General features: G+C 35.9%; 1 protein-coding gene across 2 annotated transcripts in view; it reads left to right on the top strand.

Moving 5' to 3' along the window:
- The window catches only part of LOC103709057 (uncharacterized), a 41,753-nt gene that overhangs the window by 13,325 nt on the left and 12,520 nt on the right, over positions 1-15,908 (top strand). For both annotated transcript variants that reach the window (XM_088703276.1, XM_088703277.1), the window contains 4 exons: positions 326-478; positions 603-759; positions 3,693-3,832; positions 3,922-3,957. In XM_088703276.1, the coding sequence (XP_088559402.1) occupies positions 326-478; positions 603-759; positions 3,693-3,832; positions 3,922-3,957 (486 nt within the window). The remainder of the gene's footprint in view (positions 1-325; positions 479-602; positions 760-3,692; positions 3,833-3,921; positions 3,958-15,908) is intronic.

Genomic DNA, 15,908 nt, shown 5'->3' on the forward strand with positions numbered 1-15,908 from the left:
AATTTTAGTTTAATTGATCTTTATGCAAGTTTCCTATCTGAATTTCTCAAATATAATCCTTTGTTGCAGCTGAAAGCCATTTTCAACTAATTGAGGGTTTCCTGTAGTATATTCACTGCTACCTCATCATTTAATACATGTGATGTAATGGTGATTTTATTTCTTTGGTTTCCAAGGATTTCAATAGACAATGATATACTGACTGTTTCTAGAAGAATGAGGAAACGACCATTGTTCCTGCTAGGCAGCTTGATCTATCTGCTAACAATTAACTTAATTATATTTTGAAATTTTGATCGTCATCTTCTCTTTCCTTAATGTTCAGGTAGAAATATGGGATGAAAGGAAAGTCTTTGGTTCTCGTGGACGAAGCCTTAGAGATGATCTTCTTGGTAACACTCCTCCTTTGTTGGATAACAATGGAAAGAGTTCAAACCCCATAAAAGTAGTAAAGAAAGATGCGAGTGCAGTAAGATTTGTGAGTTACTAAAATTTTCCTTCTACATGGGTCCTTTCTCTGTTCCTTTTCATTGATTTCCATTCAGATAAAATCATAAATTCATATTTGTATCATGAATTCATGATGTTTGTTCCATATTTAGAAACTGGCTGTTGGAGGAATGCCTGAGAAAATAGTAACTGCATATCAAGCTGTACTCGATGAACATTTCAATGAAGACACTGCCTTAAATAAATGTAAGTCTGCTGCTCGACTTGTTGAGAAGATGGAGAAGGATGTTGATGATGCCTGCACTCAAGGTATGAACAGTTCTTTAGGACCATTTTCAGTATCTTATGAATGTTTGTGAATCTAGTGAAAATAGATGTTACTGTGCACCATCTATGAGGAAATAGAAAGATTCGCTTCAAAAAATTTGATAATTGACCGCGGGAGGTGGAAAGCCAGATTTAGATTCATATTAAAAATATGAATGGAAAGAGAACATAATAGAAAAATATGGGACAAAAAATAAATCCACTTGGTTTCAAATCTTTCTTTTCGATTTGTTCTAGTTCAATGTTTTGACGGGGTCGTGCAGTCAACTAATTTTCATTATCATATGCTTGATCATCTATCTCATTTACTGCCACCACTTCCTAAAGAAACCTATACTTTTTTTGGCAAGATATATTATATGCATATTCATGTACACATGTAAGCACCTATATGCTAAGGTTTAATGCATTATTCATCAGTTATTTTGCCTTTTCCTGGAAGGCTAGAATCAGTCAGAATAACCTCGGCTGCTAGTAATGATACTAATCTGGTCGAGAAAATTTTGTACCGCTTCCATTTGTCTTTTACAGACAGATTAGAACCACTCTTTTCTTTTGAATTATATGACCCAATATGTGTATTAAAAGAGAACAACATAATAAAGTATGATGCTTTTCTGATTTATCTTGAGTCGTGCACAAGAAACTTGTCTTTCTTTTAGTGCTTATGCTAGAAAATCTGATACTTCAATTTACTATGAACCTTTGTGGTGCAAGACATCATTTTCAATGTCAAGTTTCTGAAACCCATCATTTCTCTCCCATACTTGAACCTGCTCCCTCTTCAAGCTAATTGGGATCTACTTCCAGCTCCCCCACGCATGAACCTTTCCAATGTGGACCAGCACAGGCCAACATGCAGGATACACAGGTATGTATCCTTTGCATTGTGCCATTTATGGGTGGCACGCTACATATGATGACATGGACCAGCTTGGCAGGATATCCACGGTATGTGACTCACATATGCAGATACATACATACATACATTACGTATGCACGTACATACGTACGTATGTACGTATGTATGTGATGGGGGCTCACGGTCCAAAGCCCCTCACCAAGCCCCTTGCCCTGCGCTCCTTGCGTGCGCCTTTGAAAATTGCTAACGATGGACCGATTGTAGGTAACCTCGGTGGAATAAATCAATACAAGATCAACAATATGGCTAAACTGAATTTTATTGCACTCAAATTGAAGAACAAAATAACAAGAACAATGAAAGCAAAAGAAATCTAGCAAGGATTGAAGGAATCCCTTTCTAGCCCAATCTAGTGGAGATTGATGTATCAACCACTAGCCCAAGTCCTAGAATACAAGATCTAAGGACTAAGATCGGCACAACGCCGCCCAAGCGTTTCGGCCGACTCTCTCACAAAAGAATAAGACTAAACTCAACTATGGGATGCCTCACAATGGGGCCCCTTACAACTTTTATAAACCTAAGACCCTAGACAAATTTAAGTAACTCTCCCTAAGATAAACATGGAAAATCGTCTTCCCACGGATCCAAGGCTTCTCCACCGTTGATTGGCATGTGATCAATGGCTTGGAGGGGTCCTATAAGGCCTCAAATCTCTATCTCCCGGATTTGCATGGATCCCACGTCCAGGATGCACAGCTCACGCGTCCTGGATGTTTGACTTGGTCTTCCTCCGTTGGATGCAGCTGATGGACGGCTGGGATGCATGGCTTGCTGGGACGCGCATCCTGGATGCACGGAACGCATCCCAGTTGAGCGGGTCCCAGTCCGCGAGCGGGCGGCCATGCGCGCGAGTGGCCAAGGCTAGTTGTGCGCGCGGGCGTGGGCACGCTAGGGCTGCACTCGGCATGGTCGTGCTGTGTGCGCTGTCCTATGCGCACGGCCATCCGTGTGGCCTGCTCCTCTCTGCCAAACGTCCGTTGGGTTGACGGGGCGAGGTCTGGCGCGCGGGCTGATCCTACGCGGTGCCGATATCGTGGATGAACCTCGTGGTCGGCCAAGGGTCGGCCGGCCACAAGACACATCAGTTGGCCGCTTTGGCCCTCGGTTGGTGCATGATCGTTGCTTGGCTTGCGGTGCGGCTTGCGGGGGTTCTCAACAGTATGCCCGTACACACACACACGCACATATGTATATATGTATATGTATCTACATATATACATTTATATGCATTACTTATATGCACACATATACATGTATGCTTGCGTGCAAGCTGGGGGCTGTGGGCCTGCACAGGGCGGGGACGGGGAGCAACTGCGTGTGCGCGCTTGATCCTTGATGAGTTTAAAAATCTTTTTTCTTTTAAAGCCAATATTGTTGACTGAAACATATACCTTTGTCACAAAATGGTGTCCTCTATAGAAAAACTTTTTTGGATGTGGAATATTGTGTGTTGAATTCTACTGGAATGTGCATTAATTATCTTTGTTGGATTTTGCTGAATACTCATCCAAGCCTAGTTGCAAAGATCTTTAAATTATTAAAGAATACTTCATTTATTCTGAGCTTATTGTGAAAGTGTTTTCTCCCATTTTATCCTGTCAATTAAATAATTGTTTATTTCAGTCTTATGACTAGATTTATATTATTGTCAAAGAATTAATTTGAATTTTTTTTAAAAAGTTCTTGATGGTTTGCTGAATTCCACCTCATTAAGATGTTTGTGATATCTTTCAATTTTCAAGTTTCAATTTCTAATTTTCCCTACCTCCATCCTGTCAGACTAAACCTTAGTCCTGAGTATGTGTTCCTATAAACATTGTCAAGACTATGAGATACAAACCCATGGTTGAAGATATACTTACATTTTGACTACATCTGATAATTTTACTAGTTCTCCTTTTATGCTTCCTCTTTTAACATCACATGGAATCATTTCCATTTCATCCTCTTGATCCTGGTTTTTCCTGATTAAATTTTTTTGCTTGTTTAGGTAATCAGCAAGGATTACCATTGTTAAATGACCTTCAGGAGCAGGAAACTATTCTAAAGCAATGCATTGAGCAACTTGAAAGTGTCGAATTGGCTAGATCATCCTTGGTTGCTCAGCTAAAGGAAGCACTTAAAGAACAGGTATTGGTTGTGTTAAATGGAGCAGTATCCATACTTAATCTTGAGGTTTCATGATTTCTATATGTTCTTATTGGACTCCAATATTTCAGGAATCTAAGCTGGAGCTTATCCACACTCAAATACGAGTAAGAATTTGTCATCTCCCACTAGAACTATTTTGAGGTTGTACTGTTTTTATGAAATCCCACTCCAGTGGGTGATATCTAAATCATACTACCGGTTAAAATCACTTCGCTCTTATGTTTTTTTTTAATGATATCATGCTAGAAGCATATCTTTTTGTGTCATTTTTTCATTTTGTTGTAGTGTGACATTGTATTTTTTAATGTTGTTGGACTGCTGATGATCTAATATATGTTAGGTTCGGAGGTCTTAACATACTAAATAGGGCTGAAAACTGATGAGATGTGGATTGGTATCAGCATTCCACATCCATACCTGTTTGTATTCAATGGATACGTATACAAACACAATTTTGAAGTTTGTATCTATAATTTTTATAAATAGATTCTGATATGAATTAGATATTATTAGTTCCATTTTTGTTGAAAATATATACCAATACAAGTTGGATATTAGTTCTATATCTATAAACGGGTATGAATATGAATCAGATATCAGACCGGATACAGATTGGGCATAGAATTAATATGTGTATGAGACACAAGAGATGCGTCAAATAAATTATAGAATTTTAAACCGAAGAAATTTTGAAAAGAAAAAGGAAAAGGAGGGAGGGAGAGAGGGAGGGGGAGGGGAAGAAGGCGAACTGGTTGTCATTGTCACTTAACCCTAATCCTAGCCGGCATTGTTGTTGCAGAGCCGTCATAATCACATTGTTGCATCACCATCGTTGTTGTGGAACCCTAACCTGCATCATTGTCGTGGAGCCGATGTCATTGCCTCTTCGTTGTCATCACAGAGCATTGAGAGAGAGGGGAGAGGGAAGAGGAAGATTGGGAGGAGAATCAAGAGAGAGAGAGAGATTTGGAGAGAAGGGGAGAGAGGGAACAATCGAGAGGGAGAAGTTTGACGGAGATTTGTACAAAAAGGTTTTGGTTGAACTGGATTGACCGTCCGAACTGTCTAGGTAACCCATTTGTCCGCTGGTGCACCATGAATCGCCTGGTTTGGGATGGTTAGGTGGTCGTTGCTAAAGCCATTGTTGCAATTGAAATATTGACTTGTATTTATTCAAATCAGGTTTGGATCAAGTTTATTTGACAATAGAATAATTGCCATTATCATGGCCATCACAATGCTTTATAATGGAAAATGACATGTAACAGCAGCAAAATATTGGTGTTATTTGATGTTACAAATCATTAAATAGAAATTATTTTTTCTAGCTAGCATGAAGATTTGAATATAAAAAACTATGAATAATGCAAATATCAAATTAAGTCCATGAACCCCATTATGTAACATCTCTTATAACAAAATAGTAGCTGAATGGTAGTCATTATCTTAAAGCTTGTTATTGCTAAATAATATAATAAGAGGCCTTGGAAACTGTTTTAACGACTGTTATATTATTACCTTGGTAATCTCGTTGCAGTAGCATTTGGTTTCTTTTCTATAGGAAAAAGCCTTTCCTAGTATATATTAGTAGATATGTCTTTCTTTGTTAAGTTCTCTCTCCCTCTTTTTATTCTTCCATTAATTCTTGTTTTACGCTGCTGCCATTGGTCTAAAGTGCCAGCACTTTTCTTCACTCTTTGATTGTGCTAGACATTTTTTTTTTATATTTCTATTTGCTGAAACTGATATAAATCATTATTCATCTCAATGAGCAGAAATTTGCATTATTTATTGCTAGTTGGTTATTACTCTTATCTAGTTTTATGCCATATTATCTGAACACATTCCTCATGTGATGACTTATGATAATAGGAATACTGCAAACCCTGCTTAGCAAAAGCAAACGGTGCGGAAGCATTGCTAAGATTTAGTAGAAGAGAGTCAAGAATGGTTAAGCGGTTTTTGTTTCAATTATATTGCAATTTTTGGGTTGATTTTTTAAGCTATACTTGTTAGCTTTTTAGTCCTATATTTTAGGTAACTCTTTAACTGCATCTATTTTAGCTATTGGTTGGTTAGAGAATGCTTCAAATCATTGATACTAGGCTTTTTGTTTCAACCTTTCAATATGGAGTTCATGGGAATCTGAATTTCATGATTTTTTTGGGGGTTATAAGAAGGTCTTTGCTAAGAAGTTTGAAGTTCCTAACTTGAGCTGGGAGTTTGAATAGAAGTCAATGCAGAAAGAGGGCCAGTTCTTTATGTAATTGGATTTCGTGCAGAAACTTAATGAAATTATTGTTTTTTTCTTGTTGTTATCAAAGCTTTAAGGCCTGGTCTTTCAGATAAGAATATCGGTGATCCAGCTTCCTGGCCAATCTAGTTCCTGCAAAAGGATTAGGAATATACGAAATGTAGGAAAATCATTTTATCTTCTTTGAAACTGCAAACAAGGTGATCTAAATAATTGGCAGGTTTTTTAGTCAGCAAAAAACGTTTAGTTTTCCTCAATTTAATATCCCATTAGTCATAAATCTATCGATGTTTTTGTACATTTATATCATATAGCGTTTGGTGTTGTGAAAGCAATCTCTGCTTCAATCAATAGAGTTCCTGCCTCAATTATCGGAAAAAAAAGAGTTCTTGATTTTTCCCATTATTCCATCTTCAAAAGTGAAAGAGAAGACTGCATGTAAGGGCCTGAGGCATGTATTTTCTCTTTGCTTGGCCAATGATCTATCGATCCATTCTCTAATGCCTACCGACACTGGACTCCCCCCTGTGGTCGTTTTTGCTTTAGGGTTATTACTTTGATATGTAAACCAGGAACTATTTGAAATCCAATTTGGACTCAGACATTTGGACAAGGCATGGTTCCAAAGATAGGCCCATAAAGAATTTCATGTTCACATTTGGGTCTGGTGAAAATATTTGTTGATTTACCTTATATATATATATTACATAATGTATAATTTCTTTTATACTTTAATTTTTATAAATATATTAACAAATTTAAAGTTTTTTCTTACCATGACTGATTGGTCCCCATGTCACCTCCCACCAGAAGGGTCCGTCACTAGCTCCATCCCACCTTCGGCTATCATTCTCTGTTGTCATCTCTGATTTTTTTCCCTTGATTCCCTCTTGCCTTTTGAAGCAAGTGGACCTGTTCAGTACATGGACCTGGATTCAATCCATATTCTATGCATACTTGACCTATAAACCCGATCAGTCTTACAATTTTATGTCAAACTGAACCTGACCTGATTGATGGACCCAGTTTGGGTCAGAATTTAGAACAAAACGTCCCAATAGGCCTAGGTTGACTGGTGCCAGGACCCAGCTTGATAACACTCCTATCCACTCTCTGGTGCCATCGACCATCCCGTCCCTGGTCCCTAGCTTGAGGTTACCTATTTTTCTCCATGTTCTCAAGCCTCAATGGTCCTCTTGGCAAAAGGAAATATGACAATGATGGTTCTGTATGATCATTTAGTGCGTTCTTTTTTTATCTGTTTTCGGAAAAAAAATTACTTAGCAAAGGCTTAGGTCAGTTCATTTATTTTGCTGATTATCCAATTAATTTGTGACATTTATGCAACCGTTAGGTCTTTTAGTTGATTTTGTAAAGTCTTACTAACCAAAATCAATCATTAATCTGCCCTATTTTCTGGTATTTTAATGAGGGATACATTTCAGGCTTTTAGTATTTAAAATTAATAAAGTTGCGAATAAGTTTTACTTTTTTCCTTACATAATTTTGTTTTATAAGTATCTCATTATAGGTTGAGTCCTATAACTTAGTCGATGTCCATTCTGGTTCTGATAACTGTCTTTTTTCCCCAATTTCTGATGTCTTAAAACAAACATGAGATCTACAGCCCTAAGTGCGAGACCTAGTTTCATGGTAGTGTCAGGTCACTCTTTTTTTCCCTAATAAAGAAAAACTAGTGAACCATTAAATAATTCCTCACCTTGTTATTTCATTCTAAACCCCAAGTTGATTTTTCCTTTGGCCATATTGCATCGCTATATGATTCCTTTTTCACCTATTTTTGTCAGAATTGGTTAAGGATGATTATGCTCACACCATTGATAAATTGCAAAAAAAAGTGCATATAATAAGCCATGTGTGGACTGTTATGACATTATAATTGTTTTGACACCTTTCCTCTCGAGCCAAAGCATAAATATAAGTGTTGCTTGAATTGGATCTTTATAGCAAAAGCTCTTGCGACAAAGCACCTTTGGCTGTAATACATAAGATGCACAGTAATTATCATAAAAATGTAGTGCAATAGCAAAACCTCCCAAAGTTCAGAAAATGAAGTCATTAAAGTGCACAATTATTAGTCACATGTGATGCTGGTCACTGTACAATAGACAAAACATGACTAGTGCTTACTCATCCATCTCTCCTTTCCCAACAAAAGTACAATATCTCCAAGTAGGTTGATTGTCTAGTGGGCAAAGTTCCTCGCCTGCTTGTTGGTTGGTTACCTAGTAAACATAAGAGTTAAAAATAGAACTGGGGAAAATATTTATCAATTAACTTATGTAAACATAATCTCTTCTTTAGTAAATACACTCTTATAATATGCTCGAAGTAATAATTCAGATAGATAAATGAAGACTGTGAATCCATCTAAGTAGTCAACCGGTTTATGATAATAATAACCATTCGTAACATTCTCCTTCCTCCTTGAATCAATTAAATCTATTTACAATTCCTTAGATAGCCATTTCCTTGTTAAAATGTTTGATGGATTATTTGAATGTTATGGACACCTTGTCATGAGTTAATCCTTTTTCTTTTTAGGTATTATGGATGCTTTTTTTCACCCCATAGATTTTAATTGTCGAAGTTTTGTGTCTTTTTTTTTTTGTCGGGAAACTATGGAATATATATGCAGAGTTATATTCTTAATGTTTATATTCATAAAAAAAAATTAGGTGGTTTGACCTTTAGGCTCCTTCCTAGCTAGGCCTCTAAGGGGTCACCACATAGGACATTGGAGGTTGTTCGATCAACCTCCAATTATGCTCCATGTGAGGAAGGCCAATTTTCATGACTGTGTCCTTAGGACAATTGAATGATTGAATCAGATAAAGAATTTGAAAAAGCATAAGGCATCATATTGCTTGCACTATAGTTAGTTTTAAGACATGTATGAAGGGACAACTATATGATTAAGAGTTTTGAAGAGACAAAGGAGTACTTGGTGGCAACTAGCTTCACCAAGTGTTAGCTTTTTATCTTTTCACATTGTAATAAAAGTATCAATTGTTGCTGATATGTAGAAGTGCCCTGGGTAAATTACTTCTGGGTTGATTCTATGATGGTAGAGTGATAAAGTTAAAGTAATTCACGAATTTTGAGAATACATTAAAGGTCAAAAACTAGCTGGACCAAGTGAGTGGATTGCAAGCAAGAAATTAGAGAAGCACTAGTAGAATTACTAGCTAAGAATGGTTCTTTAGATGCATCATTATTGCTAACTTGGTTATTTTATATGATAGGATGGCTAGATAGAATATGATGTCTTAGAAAAATGAAAATCAAAATAGGGTGGACTAAGTAGATATGTACTGATTTACATTCAAGAGAGTTTGAATCATTAAGTACCATTAAATCATTGAAAGTTATGAGTCAAACCTTACCATATAGATCAAGGATGCAGTTTATGGGGTGAAAGAATGTGCACTTATAAGAATGTTGTGGTGGATGTATGGTACACAACAAGGAGCAATAAATTAGAAATGAGCTTGTTAGTGTAATTCAAGAGTTTTGCCAATAAAAGATGAATAAAAAAATTCAAAACTAAAACTGAAGTTTGAAGGTTTGTCTTAGATGAATGAGATTGCTTAATTTTATCTATGAAGGTCCAAACCTTTAGGAGAAATCAATCTAATGGAGAGTTTGATTTAAGGAAAATAATTTGGAGGCAATTTAGGGATACGAGAGGTTCTATCATAGACTTTTAAACATTTTCAAGTTTTGCTAGAACCAAGTTTAGTGGCCTGTTTAAGTTGTAGTATCCTTAGAAATGAAGAAGAGGGCAAGGGGATGGATTACTTTATTTTTCAGTGATTTCTGTAGAAATGTAATAACTAAAAAGAGAAGATAGAATGGATAAATGGAGTCACACTTCTAAAAGCTAGATTTTGCAGCTAGAGTCAAAAGGGGTCATGCCTTCAAGTCATTAAGTCACATTATGAAGGAAGAGGAATCATTTATTTATTGAACTAAATGAAGTTAATTTTTTCCCGAGTAGGGATGGTAGCTTTTATATAGGTTATCTTGGGTCATTGTAGTTCAAGAAATATAGAATATAATTAGAAAATTACCCCTTCCCTATAGAGATTATTGAAGGCTTATGCTCTGATTTAAAAGGTTATTTAATCCAAGGTACACCATCTCAGTACCGGTGCTAGATTATCACTATGTCAGTACGATATGATACGGGGTCAGTTCGGCATACCAAGTGTCGATACGCCCTCCTACTATGTACTAGTACCGAATCGGTACAATACAGTACGTCCCATATCATCCGGTTCGGTATGGTGTGGCAAACCTTGATTGAACCCCTCTGTTAAGAGAATCTTAAATGCAGATAGAAATTAAAGCAAAATTATGAAAACCCACAAAATTATGAAGTTGAGTAGAATCTTAAATGCAGACAGAAAATAATACAAAATTACAAAAGAACTTACGTGCAAATTCTCATGGATTTTTAGGTATGATAATACTTATATCTTTCAAAAGTTGAATTCTACAAACAACTCAACTAAGCCTTAATCCCAAACTAGTTAGAGTCGGCTTGATGCATCCTTTTCCTCCATTCCATTTTGTTTAGGGTCACATTTTCAGAAAGATGTAGCAATATTAAGTTTTTGCTTATTACTTCATTCCATTTGTTTTTCGGTCTGCCTTTACCCCTCGTTTTTTCTACATGTAAAATCACTCTTTTATACTGATGCATCCCTCGGTCTACATTACATGTCCAAACCATCTTATGCCCTGTTTCGGATTGCTGTTGGCAGTAGAGTTTTTTAGAGTTTTTTGGTAACTATATTTTCAAAGTGTTGTGAAACTTTAATATATATTTGATAACCAAAATAAGAAAGTGCTTTTTATATGATAAAATGACAATAAAGGATATTGCATATTGCATAGTAGAGTATAATATAATATAATATTTTATTATATGTTAAAATATTATTGTTATGTATAATATTATTATAATATAGTATAATATAATATTGAATACTAATAAAACATAATATGATATGGTATAATATGATATAATAATGTATTATTAATAGTACAATATTACTATAATGTAATATAATATTATTATAATTATGACATAATATATAGTATAATATTATATAATAATACTGTAATATAATATAACAATATAATGGATTAGAATCTAATCTAATAATAGATTATAATATAATATAATATATTGTAGTATAATAATACTATATTATTATTAAATATTATTATATTGCATTGTATTATTGTAATATAATATAATATACTATCTTGTTATATTATTAATAGTATACTATAATATTATAATAATAATATATTATATTATCAAAAATTAACTATTATTATTATAATATATATTATGATTGCAATGATATGTTATATTATGCTTATAATATAATATAAGAATATATTATATTATAACAATGTATTACTACAATAATATAATATATTATACTATTATAATGTAATATAAAATATAATATAATACAATATTTTATTAATTGATTATTATATTGTATTATATTTATAATATAATAGTATATTATGATATGATATAATATAAGATGTAATCATGAGATTTGTTGGTGGGTATTTTGGTTATTAGAAAAATTTTATTAAAACCAAAACAACTTTCTGACATTGGCCAAAAAGCACTTTTGGAGAGAAGCTCCAAAATAGAGTTTTTTCCAAATAGATGTTTTCAACTTTCTAGCAAAGCCAAAACAACTTTTCGATTTTTTACCAAACACTACTCTATCATCCAAAAGTGCTTTTGGAGGGCTAGAAAGTTCTTTGTAGCCCACCAAAAGCTTTGCCAAACATGGCCTTAGTCGTCCTTCTATCGGTTTGTTCTTAATTACTTCTATCTTGAACTTCTACGAATGACATTTCTTATCTATCTTTTCTTAAATTACCACACATCTATCTCAACTTTCTTATTTCAGCTATACTCATCTTATGCACATGTTTTTTTTGTCTAACATTTTGTACCATAAAGCATAGCTAGTTGTATGGCTATCCTGTAAAATTCTCTTTAATTTTGTAGGTATTTTGTGATCGCATAATATCCCAGTTGCATTTCTCCATTTTAACCATTTTAGTTTAATCCTATGAATAATATCCTCCTCAATCTTTCTTTCTTTTATGAATAATCGATCCTAAATACTAAAATGAAATTTTAGGAACTCTATAATCCTCAATTTTCACTCCATTTTCATGTCCATTTCTAATTTTACTGAAAGTACATTTCATGCATTCTGTTTTGGTCCTACTTGAATCTTTAGATTCTAATGCACTCCTCCATCATTCCAACTTATGATTAGCTCCAATCTTAGTTTCATCCACTACTGTATCGTTAATGAGTAGTATGCACTAAGGAATATCATCCTGAACATGCTTAGTAAGCTCCTCTATAACTAGTGCAAAAAGGTAAGGACTTAGAGCAGATCCTTGGTGTAAACTTATTGTAATTGGAAACTTACCAGCAGTACTAATAGTTCTTGCTGGTCGCTGCTTCATTATAGATGTCCTTAATTACATTAATATAACTAACGGAGACTCCTTTCTTATCTAATGCCCTCCATGAGACTTCTCTATGGACTCAATCATATGCTTTTTCTAAATTAATAAAAACTATATGAAGATCTCGTCTCTTTTGTCTGTATTCTTCCATTAAAGTCTGAACAAGAAAAATAACTGCCATAATAATTGCCGTAAAACCAAATCGTTTTTCTGATATTTTTGTGCCATACCTCAATATGTGCTCATATCACCCTCTCCAAAAGTTTGATAGTATGGTTCAAAAGTTTAAACCACGATAGTTACAATAATTTTGAATATCACTGTTATTCTTGTAAAGCGGTACTATGCTGCTCTTCCTTCATTCATCAGGTTTCTTTGGTCTTTAAAATCTTATTGAACAAATTAGTCAACTAAGTTTCTCCTACGTCACCTAAACACTTTAAACCTCAATAGGAATTTCCTACCACTTTTCGTAGTTTCATTTTTCATACCCTCCTTTACTTTAGGTACTCTAATTTTATGTTATACTTAATATTTCTATCTTCCATGGAACTAGCAAGGAATCCAAAATTAGTCACGTGACTTTCATTGAATAGCTTATTAAAATAACGTCTCCATCTTTCTTTGAACTTGTCTTCCTTAACCATTTTAACCTGAGCCAAGTTTGCAGTCTCCTTTTCTCTTAATCTTGCAATCCATAGATTCTTTCTATCCTTAGTTTCTAACTTGTGATATAACTCTTTATAGTTCATATGCTTTGAATCTAGCCTCTCCTACTACCTTCAATACTTTCTTTCTAGCCATCTTATAGTGTTCATAAGCTTCTTTATTCTTATATTTAGATGTCTTCTGTAATACTCTCTTTTAACCTTATCTGTCAACTAAACTTTCTCATTCCATTACCAAGTTTCCTTTTAAGATGACTCTTTTCTCTTTGATTCTCCTAATTCCTTTGTTAAACTTTTCTTAATACTGTTAGCCATCTTGTCCTATAGGGTACTGATTTTTTATTTAAATCGTATATTCCCTCGTTTAACATTCTATCCTTAAAAGCCATTTGTCTCTTTTTTTGCAAATTCTTTAGTTCTTTAGCCATCTTAACGGGGGGTAGCCCTCCCCCAAATATCCCTACCCCCCAAATCTGGTGAAGGTGGGATTTGATCCCAGGTATTTGATACAACTGCCAAATATTTTACCAGCTTGACAAGATGGTACCTTCGATCTTAACATGGCGTTCATTTTATGGCCCTCATCTTTACTTCAGTCTATACGATAGTAGTTTGATATTCCTGATCCATTCATGCTCATATTGGTTTTTAAGGAATCCCGTCATACATATTGACCTAGTTGGAAGTCACATCATAAGATGGATGAAAGTGAGAGATGTCCCTTATCCTTCATCAGGCATAATTGCATGATATCTGATATTAATGGCGCTCCGTTCTCTTCAATAAGCTCACTTGGGTTTCTTGCTCTCTGTTTCTATGCAATTGCTTTCTTATTGTTCATCTTCTATTGTATCTTCCCATAGGTCATTTTGAGGCTCAAGCTGTTGTTCTTACTCAATTTTGTCTATCTAACTCTTTTCACCCCATTGAAATTTTCTTTTTCTATTCTTTTTTATTTGTGCTCCATTGGCTTGCACACTAGTACAACTTCTCCACACAGGCAAAGGTGTACACATCTCACCATATTGCATCTCTTAGTTGCAGATTAAAAGTCAAGATGATAGCGCATGACCTACATATGTATTGCATCATGCTATAGAGTCTCCAAAGCTTTTAAAACACAAAGAAAACTTGACATAATTATTGACAAGGATGATCATTGCATTCTCCAGTTCTGTGGTGTATGTGTGTGGGGGTGTCTCAACAGACAATATGAACATGTTGATCACCCTGTCAGATGCAAAATTTGTTGCCCAGAGATGGTCACCCAAGAGGGGGGTGAATTGGGTGTTTTAAAACTTTTTGGCTAATTTAAAAATAAAACACACAAATATATGAACTAAAGCAAAGATAAAGCGATAAGAAGAGACAACCACAAACACACGGTTTTATAGTGGTTCGGAGCCTTCACCGCTCCTACATCCACTCCCCAAAGCGCCTTGGGAATTTCCACTATAATCCAAGATTACAGTACGGTAGTTTTGCGAGTTCACTACCCAACTCGTTGTTTTACACCGGGCTCACAACAAACCCAAAACCCCCAATTTCTCTTAGGCTTGGGACGCCCTTTCCCTTGTTCCAAGTCCCTTGACTGGAACAAGCACCACAATAAAAGAGTGTACAAAAGGATATAAAAGCTCTAGAAAGCAAATATAGCACTTATGAACAATGAAACCCGGAAGAATCTTTTTGCCGTTGGAGGCGTGGGAGATGTTGATTCTTCCGATGTGGGACGCGTAGGGTTGGGTGTGAGCTTTGAATCCCGAGCACACGAGAGTGGTTGAGCTTGAAATCGCTTGGGAGACTTGTAAGCACTTGATTTCCTTTCTTGAATGCACTCACTCCCTTGAGCTTTTCTTTCTAACTTCTCTCTTGAATGATTTTGCTTTTGGTTGGTTAAGAGTTATTGAGAAGCACTTAAGAGCTCCCTTTTATAGCCCAAAAAGCAAATATAGCCGTTAGAGATAAAGTAGAGAAGATTTGAAATTTAAATCAAACCTGAAAAGCTGTCAGTCGCGTCCCAGGCGCTCCGGGGACGTCTCCGCTACAACGAGAGACGTCTCGCCTATAGAATTTTACTTTTTACTTTATCTGGGGTCGACTCGGCACTTTACGGGGACGTCTCGGCGTGTTAGCGCTTTTTGAGTGGGGACGACTCCGCTGCTTTGGGGACGACTCCGCTTCTTTATCTCCGAAAATCATGTCCTCTGGAATTCCCTGAGAGAGTCGACTCCGCTCTTTCAGGGGACGTCTCCGCTTGTCTGCACTTTATGCGTGGGGACGACTCCGCTTTCTCAGGGTCGACTCCGCTTCCTTATCACCGAAAAAACCATTCTCTGGAAAACCCTGAGAGAGCCGTCTCCGCCATCTTAGGGACGACTCGGAAAGTCTCCTTCTTGCTTGCGGGGACGACTCTGCGTACAGCGGGGACGTCTCGCGCATATCCCTTGAAAAGCGTCTTTCTGCCGCCACTGAGAGAGTCGACTCCGCTACTGAGAGAGTCGACTCCGCTAACGCGGGGACGACTCGACAGGAGCCGGGGACGTCTCCAAGTGTGCCAGTTCTTCCTGCTTGTGCCAGAGAC

Source organism: Phoenix dactylifera, chromosome 8, assembly GCF_051530095.1.
Source record: "Phoenix dactylifera cultivar Ajwa chromosome 8, Ajwa_hap1_PhDact_Kaust_v1.1, whole genome shotgun sequence".
NCBI classification, from domain to species: domain Eukaryota; kingdom Viridiplantae; phylum Streptophyta; class Magnoliopsida; order Arecales; family Arecaceae; genus Phoenix; species Phoenix dactylifera.